The 22,500-nt window shown below is 47.1% G+C and overlaps 2 protein-coding genes across 3 annotated transcripts in view; both read right to left on the bottom strand.

Annotated features, from left to right (window-relative positions):
• Window positions 1–3,384: 3,384 nt before the first annotated feature.
• mgll (monoglyceride lipase) lies at window positions 3,385–17,884 on the bottom strand. 2 transcript variants are annotated; one of them, XM_067240289.1, is made up of 7 exons: window positions 17,727–17,884; window positions 16,666–16,813; window positions 12,699–12,805; window positions 10,376–10,512; window positions 7,941–8,141; window positions 6,024–6,239; window positions 3,385–5,855 (listed from the first exon to the last, which is right to left on the bottom strand). In XM_067240289.1, exons 1-7 carry the CDS (start codon window positions 17,839–17,841, stop codon window positions 5,733–5,735), a joined length of 1,047 nt encoding a protein of 348 aa, XP_067096390.1. In that variant the 5' UTR covers window positions 17,842–17,884; the 3' UTR covers window positions 3,385–5,732. The 2 variants fall into 2 exon arrangements, with proteins under 2 accessions (XP_067096390.1, XP_067096391.1); XM_067240290.1 differs by lacking the exon at window positions 17,727–17,884 and having other exon boundaries at window positions 16,666–16,829.
• Window positions 17,885–19,339: 1,455 nt separating this feature from the next.
• Window positions 19,340–22,500, bottom strand: part of LOC136946078 (solute carrier family 26 member 6) — a 10,439-nt gene continuing 7,278 nt past the window's right edge. The window contains exons 12-19 of the mRNA XM_067240273.1: window positions 22,338–22,444; window positions 22,086–22,155; window positions 21,892–21,984; window positions 21,181–21,303; window positions 20,815–20,988; window positions 20,563–20,617; window positions 19,956–20,089; window positions 19,340–19,632 (exon numbers count right to left, since the gene is read on the bottom strand). Coding sequence (XP_067096374.1) covers window positions 19,609–19,632; window positions 19,956–20,089; window positions 20,563–20,617; window positions 20,815–20,988; window positions 21,181–21,303; window positions 21,892–21,984; window positions 22,086–22,155; window positions 22,338–22,444 — 780 coding nt within the window. The 3' untranslated portion in view covers window positions 19,340–19,608. The remainder of the gene's footprint in view (window positions 19,633–19,955; window positions 20,090–20,562; window positions 20,618–20,814; window positions 20,989–21,180; window positions 21,304–21,891; window positions 21,985–22,085; window positions 22,156–22,337; window positions 22,445–22,500) is intronic.

Genomic DNA, 22,500 nt, shown 5'->3' on the forward strand with positions numbered 1-22,500 from the left:
CATCATGTCAGAGCTGAAGCAGTTCCTCCAGGAGTTCCTCCTGATCTTGAGCATGTTCTGTGACATCTAGATGGAGATGTTGAAGATGAATTTGTCTCACAACAGTCTGGTGACTTCAACTCTGCAGGTCTCCTTTTAAAGGAATCTTTAGAGTCCCTTGCTCCCTTCTGGTGACAGGTCGCAGCATTCACCTCAATTAGAAAGAACCTACTTTAAACAATTGTGCCAATCTCAAAGGGGCTAACTAGAGCAAACAGATGGCACTTTCATTTCACATTGTATTATTTATAATGCAGCGGAAGTGGAAGATTAGAGAGACCTGTCCAGATGCTTTAGGCGTTGCCAGTAATAGTGTGCATTACACACCTCCCTGCCTTCTTGAAACGATAATGCTTGCGATTCCCATCCACTAATCCAAATCAAATCAAAATGTGATGGGCTGGGCACTGTGATCGGCGCAGCATCACAGTCTGGGGGGTTAGGAAAGGGACCTGGAACTTGCTGTTGTCCGTCATGGAGACTGGTTTCCGATTGGCGACTCGATCCAGCTTTAGCAGACTGTCACATCCACTGGCGACCAGGTCCAGCGTTGACCGACCCACGACCAGGCAGTTGCTGACAGCTCAAACCCCCCACACCACAGGGGATGTGTGGAGGGGGGACAGAGAGAGGAGAGCAGGAATTAGATAATGCCAGGAGCAACTAACAGTTACAGTAATATTAGAACGAGATCCCCACCGGTCAAGTGTGGACTAGTGCAGCAATTTAGCAGAGCAAAAAGGGTCATTGATGCAGCCCTGGACACTAAGATAGCGCCAGCCCCCCTCAGTTGGAACATGAAATCTGTTTCAGGGAAGAGAAACTCTAAAATACTTTATTCTTATACAAATAAGAAGGTCCCGTCCCCTCCAACTAGTAACAGAAACAATAACAGTAACAATATACAGTAACAGGTTTACTTTACTTGTAAAATCTAGATAGGGCAACCTGAACATATAGAAGCTTTATTTGTCATTTAAAAGTTATATATGATACATATACAGACAAACACTCACTTCAGGTTTACATTGAAAGTACATACACACACACTTTAGCAGTCGTAGAACTGACTAAACAATAAGGTTTTTAACCTCATTTTGAATGTTGAAACCGTATCAGCCTCCTTAATTGAGGCAGGTAATTTGTTCCAGAGAAGAGGTGCTCTATATGAGAACGCCCTGCCTCCAGCAGTTTTTTAAATTACTTTTGGGAACCACCAGATAGCCGGCATCTTGGGATCTTAGTGACCTTACGGGGTGATAGGGTGCAAGAAGTCCGGTGGCTGAGCGGTTAGGGAATCGGGCTAGTAATCCGAAGGTTGCCAGTTCGATTCCCGGTCATGCAAAACTGACGTTGTGTCCTTGGGCAAGGCACTTCACCCTACTTGCCTCGGGGGGAATGTCCATGTACTTACTGTAAGTCGCTCTGGATAAGAGCGTCTGCTAAATGATTAAATGTAAATGTAAGAAGACCAGAGAGGTATTGTGGTGCCAATCAATGCAGAGATTTGTAGGTTAGTAATAGAACTTTGAAATCAGCTTGGATGGCTTGGATAGGGAGCCAGTGTAAAGAGACGAGAGTAGATGTTATGTGATCATACCTTGGATCATACCTGGTTGTGGAACATTTTGTCAACGTTGTATGTGTACATGGCCCATTCCATAAAGCTTTGATGTAAAGTGTCACCAGATATTTTATTATTCATAGTTCCTATGAATGCAAACTTTAACACTGAAAAATATTGTATTAGCACTGTATTAGCTGTAAAGTACTATTAGTTTAACATAAATATTATTGTGTTTTGCAAATGGGTTTACAACAGGAATAATGTTATAACAAATTTAGCCTCTTAGGTCGGTTGTCAGTGTCTCATGTCAATGCGATACAGAAAATACAAGACTATTTTACAGCACTGTAGCACGAAGGAAAACATACAAATGTTCATGTAAACATAGCAAACACTCTTTAGGCAGAACTGCACATGCTGTATGATGAATAAGGTCTACAATTATGACAACTGGTTCAACCATTTGTGCATTGAATTACTTATGTAATGAACTCAATGTCTAGATGTTTATGGGGGTAAGACAATTTAACAGAGAAAATATCTAATACATTTTTATCAAAATGAAATCAGCCACTTATAATGTAGCAAACAATTGTTGGCTACATCATAATTTGCATGAACGTACCACCAGAGCATTGTCAATTTGTTTAAAAGAATTAGAAATTGCTTTTAAGATGTGCATACGTGACTAGATGATGTGGAGGTTGACAAGTACTGTTGGGAATTTAAGTTGTGATGAGAGAAATGTAGGTTCCAAAGCCACTGAGAAGAACTGTCATCACCTGCTGCATCACAGGCACTGCACTGTATGTCTATAAGTCCAGAAAGCTGTGTGTCTCACTGACATCTTACTCACCTGCTGCATCACAGGCACTACACTGTATGTCTATAAGTCCAGAAAGCTGTGTGTCTCACTGACATCTTACTCACCAGCTGCATCACAGGCACTGCACTGTATGTCTATAAGTCCAGAAAGCTGTGTGTCTCACTGACATCTTACTCACCTGCTGCATCACAGGCACTGCACTGTATGTCTCTAAGTCCAGAAAGCTGTGTGTCTCACTGACAACTTAGTCACCTGCTGCATCACAGGCACTGCACTGTATGTCTATAAGTCCAGAAATCTGTGTGTCTCACTGACATCTTACTCACCAGCTGCATCACAGGCAATGCACTGTATGTCTATAAGTCCAGAAAGCTGTGTGTCTCACTGACATCTTACTCACCTGCTGCATCACAGGCACTGCACTGTATGTCTCTAAGTCCAGAAAGCTGTGTGTCTCACTGACATCTTACTCACCAGCTGCATCACAGGCACTGCACTGTATGTCTCTAAGTCCAGAAAGCTGTGTGTCTCACTGACATCTTACTCACCTGCTGCATCACAGGCACTGCACTGTATGTCTATAAGTCCAGAAATCTGTGTGTCTCACTGACATCTTACTCACCAGCTGCATCACAGGCAATGCACTGTATGTCTATAAGTCCAGAAAGCTGTGTGTCTCACTGACATCTTACTCACCGACTGCATCACAGGCACCGTGCACTAGTATAAGAAACAGAGGGACATGAACGTACGTCCACATAACGAATTCGAATGAACTGTGAGGTCATTGGAACTGTGTTCGTGTGAAAGGTGTAGTTACATCGCCATCTAGTGTCTTAAAAAGTAAATTGTAACCTGCGTGTGCAGTAGTATGATATCAAGATCGTGGGATCATCAACAGCAGGATTCTGTGGTGACATCAGAAATTGAGAGGCGACAGCAAGGCTTAAGTTTAACAGTCATTGTTTATTTAAGTAACAGTAGGATTGTGCTTTTGAACACATTTTTGCTATGTAGCGGTATGTTTGACAGTGGTCACAAGTAAGTATAATATATCTACATGTTATATAAACATATTAAGTTTGTTAAAACATTCATAAAACAAACAACAAGTTTATCAAACAATGTTTCCAACATCATTCTGTTATAATCTCTGCAATTTAAAAATGAAAAACTTGAGGTATTGAATCAAACTCTTTCTGATCATGGTTGGGGTTATGTCAAAATGTAGTGGTTCAGCAACCACCCAGGTCCGGTTTAAATACTCACAGCATCTTCACATCACATCTGGCCAAAACAATGCCTTATCTTTATCAAGGGGGACGGGAGGCAGGAAACAAATGATCATACAGGGCCAATTAGACAGCATCCACAGCACCTCATCCTCATTCTGGTGACGTATGTCCAGAGAAACCTGGCCTAACCAGAGTCACTGGAATAAGGCACACAGCAGCACAAAAACACATACCAGGGCCAATTAATACAAGGCTCACACTGGTTCATATCATAGAGAGCCTAAAGATGTCCTGGGTGTGTTATTCTCTCTCTTTCTTTCTCTCTCGCAAGCACACACACACACACACACACACAATCCACTTTAGCATGAGAAAATGACAACCTTTAGTTTCAGCTGAAACAAGTTTGTAAAGGTAAAACACAGATCACACTTCACTTGCTTATTGACATAAAAAACACAAGTCTCAACCGAAACAGAAAATCAGGTGTTCACTGTACTGTACATTTTCAGAAATCAGGTATTAGTCCTGATGATGGTAAAAGGTATTGTTAAGTAACTTAGCTAAGGTATAAAAAGGCCTTTTCATGCTCAAGCCTTCATTTGTGCTTAAAAAGAGAATATCTCTAGAAAATGCTGTAGTCAAGATCAATAAAAAGTTTTTATAGAATAATAATTCCAATCATGCTCCACCTCATGCTTCTGCTATATTACAATGCAATATAAATGTGATTAAAAGATGGATCCATCAGGCAGACTCTGATATCAAGGTGGGTTATCGGACAGACTTGTGGTTTCAGTTACAAACCCACAGTTACAATTCCAATCCTTCTCAACTGTGAAAATGCTGATAGTTCTATCAGTTTTACCAAAGATGTGAACATTCTGCAAATAGGAGCAGTCGAAGCTATGTTTAGAGAGATGTCTAGTTATGTCTAGAGACACAGCCATGTTTTATAGCCCCACTAGAACACTGTCCTTGTCTTATAAACAGTCATGAGTCAAGTTACAAACAATGGTCTATTCACAAACCACTGGCCTATCGAATGACACCCCCCAAGGATGGCCTTGTTTGACTCGGAGGTCAATTTCACAAACCCCCCCCACCCCCAACAGTTACACTCTATGTGTAGAGAACTTCCTCTGTAGCCGACAGGAGGGAGATGGTACATTGACATTTCATGACAACGCATCGATTCTTCAAGAATGCTATGGTTACATAGTCGTGTCTGGAGCAGAGTGATTGTGTGTCCCTTCATCAAACACACAGGGAGCCCTGTGGTGTGCTCTCTGGAACCCTACTTGTTTAATGGCCGTCATTGCAGGCTCTTCTTGAGTTGCTGCCATGGAAACCAGCAGCTTCGCTTGGCGGGTGTGTGTGAAGCTGCAGTTCTGCCAGACAGCCACCAGGGGCAGCACGGCTAGCATTCTTGGGGCGTAGGTGAGATGTTCAGAGCCTGAGAACAGAGGATCTGAGATACTGAGGCAGAACAAAGGATAGGCGTCTCCACGGCAACGCACAAAAGGGAATGAACAGCAGCCCATGGGGGGGGGGGGTTACCCATTCTGTTGTCATTGGTGATGACCACCATGGTTACACAAGTAACCATGGTGAGACATGAGGTCCCTTGGTGTGGTTGTGGTTACATGTAAGACATATTCACTGTGATAACCTTTGTAGGAATAAGGTATGATTTTAGAAGAATGGCCTTTAAGTTGGAAGGGAGGGTTCACTCTCACTCTCTAACACACACACACGCTCATTACACAACTGCAGAGTAGAGGACAGCTGGGCAGGGCAGGGCCCTCAAGGTCAGGGGTCACCTATAAGTAACCTGTAGGCCTCTTGACATCCCTCTGAACCCTTCATGCCCCACTTATGTGACTGTGTGCAGCAGGGGCATTGGTGTGAGACAGACTCAGCATTTTCCCTAATCGATCATAGACATTGAGTATACCCTCTTCCCAATCCTCCCTGACGGAAAACTGTACAGCTGGAGGAGGGTGGCTACAATACCAACGATTGGCTCAGACAGCACACAGAGAGGGGAGGGGGGGGCTGGGGTCTAGGAGCCCTGAGGCGGGGGGGCAGGGATGTGTTTGAGGATCCAGGAAGTTGTCTCCTTCAGCACGGAGGTGGCCACCTCAGGGAGATCATGGTGGAGGGCGTGGTACCCTCCCTCATACACCTGTGTAGGAGAAGACACACACACACTGACCATTACAGTAAATATAAAGTATGAACTCTCTCTCTCCCCTCTCTCCCTCTCTCTCTCCCCTCTCTCTCTCTCCCCAAAAAAATCTAAAACTGTGTTCTCTGTTGATCTGTGTGTGTTGTCTCTGTGTGTCACGCCGACCTTGAGTTCCTTGTCAGGGCTCTGGGCCTTCTCGTACATCATCTGGGACCCTCGGATGTCACACAGCTTGTCAGCGTTGCCGTGGAGAAGCAGGAAGGGCCAGGTGATGTCGGGTATGTGTCTCTCGATGCGAGCGGCTGCACCCATCAGCTGCATCCCGAACGACACGCGCATCCCGCCATGGAAGTTCAGCTCGTCAGCATCATACGCCTCCACCTGCCACCAACAGGAAGAGGAGGGGATTAGACAGGAAGAGGAGGGGCTTATGGTGGAAGAGGAGGGGTTATATAGGAAGTGGAGGGGTTATATAAGTTGGACTACTGCAACTCGCTGCTCGCCGGTCTCCCAGCATGCGCAACCCGCCCTCTCCAGAGGATTCAGAACGCAGCGGCCCGCCTGGTCTACAATCTACCCAGACGCTCCCATTTTACCCCACTCCTCATCTCCCTCCACTGGCTTCCAGTCACGGCCCGTATCAGAGTCAAGACCCTGGTACTGACCTTCCGAGAGGTGAACGGGACTGCACCCGACTACATCAGTCTCTCCTCCAGCCTCACACCCCCACCCGCCACCTACGGTCTTCTTCTGACAACCGTCTGGTGGTACCAAGCTCTTCTCCTGTCTGGCCCCCCAATGGTGGAATCACCTCCCCACCTCCATCAGAGACACTGACTGTCTCCCCACCTTCAAGAAAAGGCTTAAGACGCACTTGTTCCGGAAATACAACGGTACTTAGGAATGATTTGCTGAACTTGATGTTAGTTTCCTCCAGGAACACAACGACTCTTATTGAGGGACTTGTTGCTCTTGTTGGTTAGTTGTAACTGATTTAACTTCTTGTACTCGCTGTGAATTATATTATTGTTGCTTACTTTTTCTACAGGTACACTCTTGCACTTTTTGAGGTTCCTGTTGTTTAATTTGTAACTTGTTTAACTACATGCTCTTATGGTTCTTAACATTGGCACTTATTTGCTTTTCACAATGTATGCTTCATGTTTTGGCTACCCACAATGTTTTGGGGCTATCTCGTTGCTATGATCAGTGGCCTATGCACTTTTGTAAAGCTTTCTCTTGGAAGTTGCTTTGGATAAAAGCGTTTGCTAAATGAATAAATGTAAATGTCAGAGGCGGGGCTTAGACAGGAAAAGGAGGGGCTTAGACAGGAAGAGGAATCAAAAGCAGAGAAAAGAGACATGGAAATAGCTTTGGGTTTGACTGTTGTGTAATGGAATAAACAGAGCACTAAGTGAACACTGTATGTCTGTTTATAGTAACTACAATAACAGTGGTGACTCATTTCAAACACTCACCCACACACGGCTCATTCTCACAAACTAGATCAATTCCAAAGAACTTTCAGAAGGGTAATAGGGTGGAGCTGGTTCATGCAGGAGACTCCGAGACCTTAGCGTGCCACTAGCAGCTCGTCATATCACACAGTCGGGGCACACCTTAACAGGGCGGGCTATTTAAACAGGATATCACTGCACTCTGCATTGCTTAGTGCGACACAGGATCCTCTCTGTTCAATCTGCTGCCTCCGCCTCCCCGGCCTCCAGCCTTGGTTCTGTGTTCCCGTCGTAGGGGGAATGCGTTCGCTGCTCTCGGCTCGGATGTCTAGACGGTGTCTCCGTCGGGTGCGGCAGGGAGCCGCTGCGAGCACAACCATTATGCCAAAACATGTATTGTATCATGTGTAATAAAGTATCAAGTAATCGCTGCTACTGAGTCCTCCTGCATGAACCAGACACTAGTCTGCCCACAGCACACCAGACAATCAGGGAGATGTGAGACGTGGAAGTGGCTTTGTTATGGGTATGTTGGTGTGTGACCACAAATATGACTAGGGCTAACCATTGACTGAGCGATGCAAAGATGAACATGCAAGAAATACACACACACACACACACTCACCTGTTTCTGGTCCCGTGAGACCCACTTTGAGTCTATGGTGCCCAGAGACAGGCTGGGTAGCATGTGGTTCAGAACTTTGGCCAGGAACACTTTGAAGGGCGTGGCAGAGTCCGGGTTCATCTGGACCATGGGGGCGATCAGAACCACGCCCGCAAATTCGCTAGGCCGCTCGCACGCCGTCAGAATGGAGATGGCTCCTCCCTGAAGAAGAAAAAAAAAAAAACAGCATTCATTCATTCACAGCAGATATAAACATATTCACACAGATGCATTAACAGATTAGTTCAAATGAATGGTCGTTATGAAGCTCTGCAGAAGCCAGAAAACGACCCATTCATTTGAATCAGGTGTGTTGGAGCAGGGAAACATCTAGAACAAACAGGCCTGTGAGCCCTGAGGACCAGGGATGAAGACCACAGCACTAGAAGTTTCCTTCAACAGCCACCCCTGATTGGACATGGTGGCGTCGGTGATTCATATTCTAATCACATGGCAGAGGCTAAACTCATTAGGGGGGACTAGCATGCCAAGGACCAGGGTGTTTGGGAAGGCGTTCTGGAAGCTCATTTGCTTCAACTTTGTTAGTCTGTTTTGTGAAGGGTATGCATATTCATGAGCTGGGGCCCACCGTCGAACAAGCATCTCTGCAGCGAGAGCTCTGCAGAACATTTCCCACCAGAATCACACACGCACGCACACACAGGGAGACTGCCTCTGGCTTCCACTCAATTGCGCAGGAAGCACGGATGAGAGAGGGCACCTTGAACCTGTCACTCACTGGAAAAGTAGACAGTCTGGAGAGTTAGGAGGAGTACAGAGTCTGGAGGAGGAGTAGAGAGGAGTAGAGAGTCTGGATGAGTGGATAGTTAGGAGGAGTAGATAGTCTGGAGGAGTAGAGAGTTAGGAGGAGTAGAGAGTTAGGAAAAGAGAGTTGGGAGGGAGGGAGTTTGCAGACTAGAGGAGTATGGATTTTCCACTGGGTCTCTAGGGCACAAAACTTACGACCAAAAGAGATGAGAGCGAACTTCTGTGTGTGTGTGTGTAGGTGTGTGTGCGTGTGATTCCTTCAGATAACTCAACAAGCAGGCTGAGAGAGGAACAGAGGGATTCATTTTGAGACTGATTAGAACAGCCTCAAAAAGACACACACACATTGAACTTGGGAGAAGAATATGGGTATTGTTCAGGCTCCCTTGACACCACGAGGACTCTGATTGTGGTTATGCAAGAAGCTACATACTGACATTACATAAAGTTCCAGCCTCCAAGATCTGGGACAGAATCAGGAGAGACATGGATGGAGGGAGGAAGGGAGGGAGGACGGAGAGATGGAAAACAGGAAGACTGGTGGAGCAGACAGAAAACTAGACAAAAACTGGGAAAAAAAGGTGGAGGAACTGAACACGTTCACTGGCATACAACACCACAGACGTCAAATACACATCAACGCCACTCCTGTCTAGACATTCTGGGAGCATGGACACTGACTTTTTCAACAGAAAGTATCTCATGTTCTTAGACAGTCAACATTTCCTCTTTTCAGTCACAGCTCAACGACTTCCCTTTTCCACTTCCTGTTAGCCGAGAGCGGGGCGCCCCGGGTTGCACACACCTGTGTCCCAGAATAACCGTCACGCTTCTTATATACCTCACCCGTCTTATCTACCTCACAGCACCCTTTGTTTACTTCCTGCTTTTAGTACCATGTGACCCTGACACCCTCAACCTTCTCCTTTCATGTATGACACGCCATCTGGATGTCCCACTGATTAAAAGGTCTCCAGAGAACATTCTGTTTGCTGGCCTTTTGTGGATGCTTCCGGAAGGCCCCTCATTCTCCCAGTCCCCAGATGGGCCATGTATCCCCCTTGGGATGAGAAGGTATTGTGCGTTGCGTGTGCATTATGGTCTGTCGCCATTTGGTTGCCGGGACCGGGGCAGTGCTGAGGTGTGGTTTCGAATTGTGGAGGGAGTCGAACAGTGAGAGGAAGGAGCAGCAAGGGAGACAGGATGTGAGGTCAGCGAAGGTCCTTGACTCTAAAGCCTCGGTCTGCTCTGATGTGAGTTGACAGAGCTGAATACCTCCGGGGAAGGGGGGGGGCAGATTGTTTGTGTTTTTTGTACACACACACACCCCCCAATGTGTCACACCATCTGTGTACCCCGACAGCTCCAGAGGAAGCTGTTGATGTGATGGTATTTGTGTACTCACTTAGAGGATTTGTCCTACAACACAACCCCTAGTCCCTATCCCACAGGCTAGGCGCTAGTCAGAACTCAGGCAAGTCTGTTGGTGATTTGAATTGCTGCTGAAATAAATATCCAAACATTTTGGATTTTTGACGTTCTTGTTTGAGCATGTGTGTGTTTTGTATGTGTGCCTGTGCTTCTGTGTACACTACGTATGTGAGTGTGTGTGAGTGTGTGTGGCTCACCATGGAGTGTCCCACGATGAAGACAGGCAGGTCGGGGTGGCGAGCCTTCATCACGTCGACATGCTGCAGGGAGTCTCTAACAAACACCTGGAAGTCCTTTATGTTCATCCTGTCACCCTCACTCTGGCCATGACCGACTGACGGAGGGAGAGAGAGCGGGGGAGGGGGATCGAGGATGGAGAAAATGGGAAGAAAAAATGATTAAGATAGAGAGTAAGTGAGGTGAAGAAAGGGAGAGAAACAAGGGAGAGGAGCAGGACGGGAGAGAGAGAGACACAGAGAGAGAGAACGGGGGAGAGAGAGAGAGAGGGACAGAGACAGAGAGAGAGAGGGACAGAGACAGAGAGAGAGAGGGGGAGAAAAGAGATACTGAGTGACAGATCAAATTGCCATCTCTCATCTTCGTTACTGTCTGTGCAGATGGATCTTCTCCATCCCTGTGTGTGTGTGTGTGTGTGTGTGTGTCCCATGCTCCCCTCCCCTCTTCCACTCACATGCAGCATGTTCAGAGCGATGAGAGGGGTGTGTTGCCATGGCACCACACCACCGGCTACATTTTAAACATTCAAAACATGTACGCTCGCACTCATCTCCCTCGCTCCCACTTTCCCTCTTTCTGCTCTCCCTCTCTGCCCCTATCAACAACCACCCCCCCTCGTCTCTCCCTATCCTCCTTTTCACTGAAACCCTTCTCTCGTTCAAAAAAAAACATCAAAAGACGTCTGGAGGCACCCCACAACTTTGGAGAAAAAAGAACAGGGAGGCAGACGGTTTTACCCATTTCTTTCGGCCGTCAAACAAAGCATGCTAACGTTTCGTCCCTGTTCTCTGTCTCTAGGTCTCTCCTTTCCCTCACTCTCCCATCAAACCCCCCCCCTCCCCTCCTCGTGGTAATAGTTCGTACTGAATGGTGTGATGGAAGCCTATCAGTCAGTCAGTGTGTGTGTGTGTGTGTACAGGTTTTTCAGAGAAAAAATTCGCTTCCTTCCTTCCAATCCTCTCCTGGCAATTCAACATCCCAACAAAAGGACAAGCACCATCTTGAGCAGATGGAGCTACACTGAAGTGGATATCAATGATCGACTGAGACAAGAGTGCAAAAGAGAAACGGGAGCCCGTGTGTGTGTGTGTGCGTGTGCGTAAGGGGTGGGGGGATGGAGCAGCAATAAAACAAGACAACTCCTCATGCATGACACGTCAGCTGAGGGGGTCGGAGGGTGAGAGGGAGGTGAGACTGGCCCTGCTGGACCAGCACCAACCCTGCTCCGAGGAGCATGGTCCCTACAGCCCTGTGGTGGAGAGAGGGGGGAGCAGGGGAGGACAGGCCCTGTACAATGGTGGAATCACCTCCCCACCTCCATCAGGGACACTGACTGTCTCCCCACCTTCAAGAAAAGGCTCAAGACGCACTTGTTCCGGGAGTACAACGGCACTTAGGAATGCTTGGCTGGACCTGATGTTAGTTTCCTCCAGGATCACAATGACTCGTATTGAGAGATTTGTTGCTCTTGTTGGTTAGTTGTAACGGTTTTAACTTCTTGTACTCGCTGTGAAATATTTTACTGTTGATTGTTTTTCTACAGGTACACTCTTGCACTTTTTGAGTTTCATGTTGTTTAATTGTAACTTTTTTAACTGCATGCTCTTATGGTTCTTCCCTTTGGCACTTATTTGGTTTTCCACAATGTATGCTTCATGTTTTGGCTGCTCGCAATGTTTGGGGCCATCTCGTTGTTATGATCAGTGACCTATGCTCTTTTGTAAAGCTCTCTCTTGGAAGTCGCTTTGGATAAAAGCGTCTGCTAAATGCATAAATGTAAATGTACTGGATAGAGGGAGGAGGAGAGGAGGAGAGAAGAAGCGGAGGAGAAAAGAGGGGGAGGAGGAGAGGCACTGGCCCCCTTTGCACAAACTAGACCAAGTCCAACAGGGGCCAGCTCCGATTCCCAACTATAAACCCCCACATGCGCACATACAAACCTGCTCTAATTACCAGTCAGTCCACATCTGGTCCTGGGGGAGTAGAACTGAGTCTGAGATAATGAGATTATTCATTTCAAATCACTCCCACCATTATATAGCTTTCTGTTCGCTGACAGAGTGAGATAAACAATGCTTTCTGGAGATGTATATGTGTGTTTTTAAGTCAGTCGAGTCAGGTAAAAGGTGAGAAGTGGGGATGGAGTAAATATCAGGTGATAGGACAGTAGTGTGGTTAATGACAGTCCTCTTCAACCTTACAGCAGCGGGTGATACAATAGTGTGGGGGAGACCTGCAGCAACAGGTGAGAGGTCAGCTGTACGGTGTGACAGGGAGACTAACCATGGTCATGAGCGAACACCAGCAGGGATTGGTCCTTCAGGGTTTGAGCGATCTCATCATACGGCCCACAATGCTCTCCTGCGCCATGAGCCACGAAGACCAGAGCCCTGGAGAGAGAAGGAAGAGGAAGAAGAACGAAAAGCCATTTCAACAACATCCCCGGTAGCCACAGGTTGTTTGTTACCACAAACAGACCTGCATACAATTCAACTGTCAGACACACACACACACAAATCATGACGTCACAAACAACAGCTTGGGTTGTTAACATAGTTCCTGTGGGAGAGTTGACAAGTTCTAGCCAACAGTTCTGATTCAAGCAAATTAAGAGAGTAATCTCTTGGCTCCGGGGTGAGACCAAAATACTCAATTGACGTTGGCCCAAACATTCCACATGCATGATTAAAATCTATCAGTCTCTCGGCCTTTCCTACCACACCCCTGCTGTTGTCAACAGCACACAGCCCTGCCCGTCCACAAGACTGAGAGGAGAGAGGAAATAGACAGAATGGGAAAGAGATTGGGAGAATACTCCACATCCTTCTCAGCTTTCCCATAGCGCCTACTGTAAGCAGGTGTTGTCTGTGGCGTAGTCACAATCACTGAAGGCCAGGTCAGCTGTATAGCTCCTCTGTGTTCTAATAGAGTGGTCCCGGGAGGGACAGAATCTTCCTCCCGCAGCTCTTTGCCTCTTAAAAAAAGAGTCTTACAACCCAGTGTGACGCTCCCAATCAATAGCAATTAGCCTATATGTGTTCTCCTGGTGGGGGAGAGAGCGAGAGAGCTCTATTAACATTCCCCCTGTTCTAGTTTCTGTCTCTCCCTCTCTTTCTCTCTGGTCTCAGTGCCTTGAGCTACAGCTGCACTTGTTGGTTGTGGAATGAAAGAGTGGCTGAAAGAAGTTCTTTGTGTGCCAAGGAAGTCCCTGCTAAAATACACACACTACAGTAGCAGCTCTATGCTCTATACAGCCAGGCCTCAGGAACAGTCAGAGCTCAGCCTTATAACCAGGCTTAATCTACATGGGCGTTATACACGTAGCATAAAATAGATGAAGTATCCTGGGAACTATTTGTGGGTGGTCATTTATTTACTTTCACACACACTTCCTTTTCTGTCTCTCTCCCAAACACCCCCCCCCCCCCCCATTCCTCTCTTTCTTGGGAATTTGAGAAGTATTTGTCTCCCAAACCTTACACCCAGGCCAGTTAAAGAGAGAGAGTCTAATCTGCCGCCAGCAGAACCAGCCAACGTTCTAATCCTCTTTAGGAAGGGCAGACTGGGGCTTCTGGAGCAAGTTTGGCACCAGTAATCTCCCCTTCATAGATGTGAATTGGTGAGAAGTGGACATACAATACATGTGTGTGTGTGTGTGTGTGTGTGTGTGTAGTCAGGCCAGCCCAAGGAGAGGTGATCGCACAGGCACGATAATCAGATTAGACTGAGCTTCTCAGAACTGTAGGGTCATGCCTTAAAGTACAGACTGGACTCACTGTGTGTGTGTGTGTGTGTGTGTGTGTGTGTGTGTGTGTTTGTGTGCTTAGGCAGAGAAAGTAGGTGAGACAGAGAGAGTGGGAAAGGACAAAGCAGAAGGAAAAACCGTGCAACAGGCCTTGTTTGGTCAGGATCGCTAGAATCTTGGATGTGGGCCTGCGTCTCTTGCTGATGGACTGGACAGGTCATACTCTACACAAACAGACATCAACACCAGGAAGAAGGTTGCTTGTGCCGCACCGTATGGGTTGTAACCCAGCTCTATTGCCAACATACTGGTTTGTTTAGGTATTGTTGATGTTTTGAGAATTTCCCCATGAAATAGCCATCGTAATAAAGGCTTTTCGCCAGACGAGTGCTTTGGACCTTTTCTCTTTGACGAAGTGTCGTGTTCCCTGCCAAAGAGCACGCTCTTCACTTGTTTTGGAATACCGAGCACTCCTGACCTTTTCTTTCTGAACACAGATTATCTATTGAAAGATCTGTCAATCATTGTACATGTCTCTTCTCCCTGCCAGGCACCTTTCACCTACTTCCTGACAGACCAGTGGAAGACCCCCGCCCCCACCCCTCTTATGACCTATGGCCCTGCACACCTAGACTGTGACTCCATCCGAACTTGACCCGTCAGGCTGGAATGTTGATATACTCTATACTGAGTTGTCACGGCCACGCATGTGCCCTCGTTTAAGTTCTGTTTTTCCGTTTGTGTTCAGTGTCTCCCTGGGTGTGTTGCGGACTAAGTCATGTCTGTCTCTCCTGGCTCCCCGCACCTCCTGTGTCTCGTTCCTATCACCCAGCTGTTGTTCGTTTGATTAATCACCCGCCCTGAAAATCTGTTTGCTCCCTGAGTCAGTCCTTGTGGTTATATGAAGTGTGAGTATCCTTTGTTTTGGAATCCTGCCTGCCTCGCCTGTGTTTGGGTCATTCCCCTGCACCCACACCTGACACTGAGTACTCAGTGATGTGATGAACCTGAGCTTACCAGCACAAAGAGTACATAAGCTGAAGCTTTAAATGTAGTTTTTGTGGCTCAGTAGTTGGAAGGTCAAGAGACACTCCCCTCACCTGTCTGACTAGGTAGCCAGTAGTTTGTCAACAGAACAAGTTCTCTACTGGCCTACTCCGGTAGTTACCACGGTAACAACACCTCTCTCTGGAAGTGGGTGTGCTGAGAAGGATGGGGGGGTGGGGTGAAAGCACATGGTTGCCACGGAAACAGCAGCTCTGCCAGAAATCGTTGACCATTGCAGTTCGGGCATGTAAAGAAACAGCATCTGTCGTTGTTGTTGTTATGTTCAGTAGCGAAACACAGATTCAACTCCAGAATGTTCTATTTCACAAACCCACAGTCCTGACAGGTTAGCCCACTTGTTCATTGGACTACTGGTATCATTGTACAACTGAACACTTTTTTTGTTGTAGCTTTCTGTTCACACAACCATTTCAATACTGTTGTCGCATGATAGACATGTCAGCAATTTTCCGTCATCTGTCCTCATTCCAGCTTCACACACACACACACACACACACACACACACACACACACACACACACACACACACACACACACACACACACACACACACACACACACACACACACACACACACACACACACACACACACACACACACAAACACAGTATGCTTTAGCACAACTGTATTACACGACTACTCAGGTTAAGTGTTAGGTCTAACCTTGTAGCCTACTGTAAACCCTCCAGTCAACAGAAGGGAGAGGGGAGTCAGGTGGCTGAGCGGTTAGGGCATCGGGCTAGTAATCTGAAAGTTGCCAGTTTGATTCCCGGCCGGGGAACATGACGTTGTGTCCTTGGGCAAGGCACTTCACCCTACTTGCCTCGGGGAGAATGTCCCTGTACTTACTGTAAGTCGCTCTGGATAAGAGTGTCTGCTAAATGACTAAATGTAAACAGATGAGTATGGGTGGGTAGGAGCTTGAACAACCCATTCCATTATCCACCAATAAACTGAAACTAGTACCTTCTGGGGAAGTGTGGGTGTGTGACCAAAACTGGTCATCCCCGCTAACAAGAAACACATCAAACATAAAACAAGTCACAGACATGCTGACATATCCTCCTAAGTAGGCCCATATGTTGTAATGTTTCCTGTGTGAGTGTGTGACAGAGGGTGACAGAAGTAGAATAATTGTGTTCTCTTCTTGAGACGTTGTTTGTGTGTAGTGGGGGCAAGGGAGCAAGTACAGAAGCTGTAGGCTAACTGACGCTATGATATTTAAAAAGCCGTTGCTCATACGGTAGACTGGTTTCACCGTGACACACTAAGGAACCTGTCATTTTAGCGTCGTTGTGGATTCATAAATGCATTGACAAAGCTGCAGGTTTTCGTCAAATCCTGTAGCCTAGTGATATAAGCACCGCATTTAATCCTCGTTTTTGAACTGGGATGCCATCGGTGCTTCGGTTTCTAAAACATGACAGCCCACTGACCTTGGCGGGCCCTCCGGCTCCCAGTAGCGGCAAAACAAGTGCTGTCCGTCGGCGTTGACGATATGCTTTAGGTCGGTGTAGGGGACACTTTGCGGACTCCGCCGTGGCGATCCTGGCTCAGGCATGGGAGAGGCACCGAGAACCCAATCTGAAACATATCCCCGAAGCACAGATAAGAAGTCGCTACTGTATAAATAGGAGACGCCGGCAACGCACAAGCAGGTGGTCAAAACATTCATGGTTTCAAATGTTCATTCATTCGCCGGAGTCCCTGGTGGCCACTCAAAATCAAGCTACACTAGCTCCCTAGGATTGTTTTCAACACAGCCATCTACGTCACGGAACTATAAGCCCCTGCTCAGCTCTCTTCCCTTGCTCTCGCACTCACACACACACACGCGCGCGCGCGCCCGCGTGCACCCTCACATGCGCTACATCTGACTTTCCTGGCAGACGCGGCAGCGCAAGAATATCGCACCGTGGTTATTATCGATGTAGGACAACAAAGCAGTTGAGGTGAGCTAACAGCCCCCTGTCAGTAAAAATAGACTGCGCTATTTCCTGCGGTGCAGGTCAGGTTTCAGGTTGACTTGTCTACATTAAAATAATTGACTTTGGAGATAGCATCTACATTGAAAGCATATCCCATTAATTTGATCCTGAGTGCGCCTGGCCAGTGAATACAGGTCAATTTGATGGTGACGTTGTGGCCAGAGCATATGCTTCCTTATGAAATGACAAACAAATTGTTTTCGCCTGCTAGAATTACTATTGGCTTAGTTACGGCAATGTCAGGCCAGGTCAGTCTACCTATTCGATCGAAACTCAGATCCCCACACCATGAACTGTCATATTACAGTAAACATATGTTCGTCCAATAAGCATCTTTAAATGTGTGAATGAGCTGAAGACTATGAATGAGCAATTTTCATAAGTGTCTCTGTGTCTCTGGAATAGTGAAAGGCTATTCTAGTCCATATTGCTTGATATTTTATGACAGGACATCAGCAGTCAGACTTCTGATTATAATGTTCGTCAATGAAAGGGTAAAATTCACCAACCTGTCCTGAAACGTCTGTGAAGTTGTGACACACTCTCGTTTGCCTGCTGTTCGCTCCCTACTTGAAGCTCCGCGACCGACTGTTGGGTAAAGAATGTAACCGCTCGGGGAAACATCAAATACTCACACACATCGATGCAGGGAAGGCGGAGGCTCGAGGTTGCCATAGCCCAGCCCTCTTCTTGTCCCGCTCTGCCCTTCTGTGAAGCCCCTGTGTGGAGCAGCCCCCGAATTCTCTCTCTCTCTCTCTCTCTCTCTCTCTCTCTCTCTCTCTCTCTCTCTCTCTCTCTCTCTCTCTCTCTCTCTCTCTCTCTCTCTCTCTCTCTCTCTCTCTCTCTCTCTCTCTCTCTCTCTCTCAACCTCCCTCCTCCCCCCTTCTGTGTCTCTCTTCCTGGCATATTTCACGCATCAACATATGGTCCTCATGTTAAGAGCACATCGAACCACTTAGGTTGAGGTTCGGGGAGTAGAAATTAAGAAAATAGGTGACGGAGAGACATTGTGTTGCTAAAAGGAGGCCCACAGGAAAGCCCAGCCGTTTGTTATTAGTTGTTCATGTTCAGATATTGGCCAGGAATTACAGCTTGTTATTGTTGTGTCATATTTGTGTATCCAGTGTTTTCAGACCTTGTGCTTTTGTTTTTCGAATACACTTTCTCACTGGCTCACTTTCCAAATCTAAGACTTATACTCCCTGACACACACATACATGCACATGTGCACCCACACACACATATATACACATACACACACATACACACACACACACACACACACACACACACACACACACACACACACACACACACACACACACACACACACACACACACACACACACACACACACACACACACACATGCTTCTGATTATCTCCCTCTGTCTGGAGATGATTACAGGCCAGGCATGACTGTGGCCCTGCTCACAGAGACATGCAGCAGGACAGGTGCAACCTGTGTGCTGACAGTTGTCACTGTGAACTCTGTCCTATTTGTCCCCTTTGTTCCATCAGGTCACGATGGCCTTCCACGTCCTGAAGAGGACAGTGGTGTGATGATAACGAGTTTAGGGAGGCCCAGTTCAGGGCGCGTGGGGGTGGAGTCAGAAGGTGTGTTGTAAGACGGTGGGGGGTGTGGGTGTGGGAGCGTATGGGTCGAGGTGTCAAACATCCAAGAATGTTTCAGACAAGGTTTCGTAACCCCCATCCCCCCTCTTTTGAAGGCGCTGTACCTTTAAGAGCTATAGGCGTACATAGTGTGTTTGTGTGTGTGCGTGATGTGTTTGCATGCCCTAGTGTGTGTGCACCTGCTAGGTACTGTTCGGTGCTGAGTGCGTCTGTGTGTGTGTGTGCGTATGTGTGTGTGCGTGTGTGTGTGTGTGTGTGTGCATGTCCAATAGTCTACATAGTCTACTGTGTGTCATGCTGTGTACAGATTCCATACTTAGAGCCAATAAAAACGTACATGTAGTCACTGTGGTGGTCTGACCTACATCCACAGGATGAGTGGACCAACACATTCCATCTGGCACCAGGTCAAGCGATTCAACTCCAATATACCATCTGTAAATGAATCAACTGGCACAGCTTCCCACAAAAATTCAAACGGAAGCGGCTTGGTTTTTCGAAACAAAAGGAACAGTGTGCTCATCTTTTTAATAATATAAATACACAGCTATTCAACACATACACTTTAACACAGAAACGGGGTTTTTATCATTTTGAATAGTAAAAAAGCCATTCCGAAGAGACGTGCTCTGTTCCTTGCACGGGGCAATGGGATTCAATCACCTCGTACATGAATCAGCCCACTGCCAGGTCGGTGCGCTCGTTCAGGAATTAGGACTCGGACAGTTGTCAATGACAACTCAGCTCCTGTCAGCTCTCAGAAGTGAGTTGCTGCCATCTCCTTTGAAGGAGAAAGAGAGATACAGAGAGAGAGACAGAGAGAACGACACAGAGAGAGAGAGAGATTTACTGCTCTGTACGAACTGACCTATCCCATGGAAAGCTTTTTCTCTGTAATGTCTCCCGGGAGAGCAGTAGCCTGGTATGCCGCTAGGCAGAGAACCAGATCAGGCAGAACAACCAGAAAATCCATATGTTGCTGGAGGGTGCAGGAGTGTGTGTGTGTGTTGTAGTCAGCCAGTCGAAGAACCTGTGTGCATGTCTTTGTGTGTGTGTAGATGCGTGTGCGTGTGTGTGGACAGTACAGGACCGTGTGTGTATCACCTCGTCGACGGGGCCGGTGTTTGCCTTGCAGCTCTGGCAGTGGAGCACGGCGTCGTGGATGGAGGAGAACAGGCAGGCCTTGGTCACTTTCTCGTTGAAGTATCCTCCGGCCTCCAGGTTCCCCACTACCCCGGCTGGAGACAGGGAGATGGGGGGGAGGGACAGAGGAAAAAGAGAGAGAGAGAAAGACAGAGGGAGAGAGAGAGGGTGTGTGTGTGTGGGGGGGAGTCAGGGAGGAGAGAGAGACGCGATCATCAAAACATTTCGAGTACAGATCATCAACATTCCAGACTGTATACAAACACAGGCAAAATAGTGGCCTAACTACACTCATCACTCATGATTATACACAATCTTCTTAATTACACAGCACAATATCTAAAACATGAAAGGTCCTACTGGTTAGAAGGCTGCAGAACCTAACAAAAGAACAGCTGCCATTGCAGCACAGGCACATTAAACTACTGCTGTTATAATTATATACATGTATAATAGAAGGTGTCTTCCAAAAGTGATAGTCAAGGTTTGGGATGAACAGTTCTATTTGTTTTTCCCCTAACACTAAGGACTCCGTTCGGTTTCCTCCTGGTTGTCATGTGACACTTACTCTGACATCCTGATAGGACCACGTGGATGCCGATCTCACTGTAGTCCTTCCTGATCTGTAACCACACCAAGGGTCAACAAGAACAGAGACACAAAACTTGTGAGCTTAATTTCCGAAGTAGGGCCTATACTTGGCAACAGTTTACAGCCATGCAAAGACGGCCTTGTTGAATGACAATTGACTCTACTGCAGGGAGGGAGAAGAAGTTTGAACAGGGCGCGTGGAGACAAGCAGAACAGCTTCAGTTCTCACATTGCGTAGCGTCTTAACGCCAACCGTATCCAGGAAGTTGACAGGACTGAGGTCCAGGATGATGGCCTCAGGGATGGAGGAGTCTGGGTGCTCTCCGGTCTCCACTGTAGCAACATCTTTATGCTCCATCTCATCCTCCGTGTCCTCCCTCTCAGGATGCTCTGGCGCCCCCTTCTGGTCAAGAGGAGGAAGGACACACACAGTCAATAACGAACCAACAGCACTGCGCATTTGTGTGTCTGACTGTGTATGCTATTGTGTTTGTGTGTGTATGTTTGTGTGTGTGTGAGTTTGTATACGTGTGTGTGTTTGTTTGTGTGTGTATGTGTGTACTTTGGTGTGTGTGTGTGTGTCTTGCTTCTTCACCAGGTGCTGGGCATTTTTCTTGGCAGCCTTCTTGGCTTTCTTGGCCTCCTTCTTCTCTTTCCTCAGCCTCTTAGCTTCCTGCTTCTGCTTGATTGACAACATCCTGGTGATATCTATCCCCGTCTGCACCCAGCAGGACACAAACACACAGTCACGGATCCACATTCCTACACTGTAGGTTCATCCATCCTGGCTACACCATGTTGTACTTCTGGATTCACACGAAACAGAGCCAGATTCAGTTAGGTTAGCGCATCTGAAGTAGACCTTTCAGACTTTTACACAGTCCGACTTTTACGACATAAGATCTTTACTTACATTGATACTCTCAAACCAACATTATATGTCAGATGAACAAGATTGACCGACGGCGGATTCATGACTAATCGACAAGAGACGGAGAAAGATTTTTCGATGCCAAAGATGTCACCGACAGGCCGATTACAGCATGATTGCACTCAGTAATCAGGGGCCCTCGGGGAGACACGTTTCCACACTAACGTCTCTCCTTTGTTTTAATAGAGGATGATGAATGTAATAAGGTGGGTGGAGGGGCGGGGCTGACATGTCATGGCAGTCATGCTCGCTGGCAGAGCACAGCAGAATGTCAACAGAATGTGGTTAGGCAAGCTGTCGAAAGAAGATAGCTGTGCGGATAAGAATTGTGTGCACGTCGATGTGTGTGTGTGTGTGTTTCCATGCAAAACGTACCTTTTCTGCCAGGGCATCCATGTACATTTCCGCGTTGGCAAAGTAGAGGGTGGCAGATGAACGGAAAATGACTATACCTGGCACCTCCTTCACCTGGACACAGACACACACACACGCACACATGCCTTTACACACACACCTTTGTGAATTGGTCAGACAGCATATTCAGGCCTCGCCCCTATCCTCGTACACACCTGGTTAAATTCATCCACTGGCCTGTAGATGTCAGTCTCAGGAACCTGGCCAAGGAGCGAATACTTTGGTCTGAAACACCCACGTACACACAAACACACACACACATACATGATCATGTTATAACATTGGTTATGTTGGAGTTATCTTGTGATTATATGTTTGGGTTTGAGGTTCATGTGTCTGTGTGTGTACGCGTGTGACTGAGTGTGTGTGTGTGTAGGTGACTGGATGTGTGTGTGTGTGCTTCCTACAGTTGGGTCCTGAAGATGACTGTGAGTATGGAGAAGGCTATGGAGGCAGCCAAACCAATGTCAGGGTTGAGCAACACCGTCAAAACCAAGGTTGCCACCCACACCATCTAGGGATGACACACACACAAACACACACACAAACACACAGACACACCCACACAAA

This window comes from Osmerus mordax, chromosome 7 (assembly GCF_038355195.1).
Source record: "Osmerus mordax isolate fOsmMor3 chromosome 7, fOsmMor3.pri, whole genome shotgun sequence".
Taxonomy (NCBI): Eukaryota; Metazoa; Chordata; class Actinopteri; order Osmeriformes; family Osmeridae; genus Osmerus; species Osmerus mordax.

Excerpts from the sequence above, each read along its gene's own strand:
- mgll (XM_067240289.1), bottom strand. The coding sequence starts at position 17,841 with ATGTTTCCCCGAGCGGTTACATTCTTTACCCAACAGTCGGTCGCGGAG. Across the intron at positions 10,513-12,698 it reads GGTGTTCGCTCATGACCATG|TCGGTCATGGCCAGAGTGAG; the intron begins GTTAGTCTCCCT and ends TCCCTCCGTCAG. Across the intron at positions 6,240-7,940 it reads TCTCACGGGACCAGAAACAG|GTGGAGGCGTATGATGCTGA; the intron begins GTGAGTGTGTGT and ends TGTTGGTGGCAG.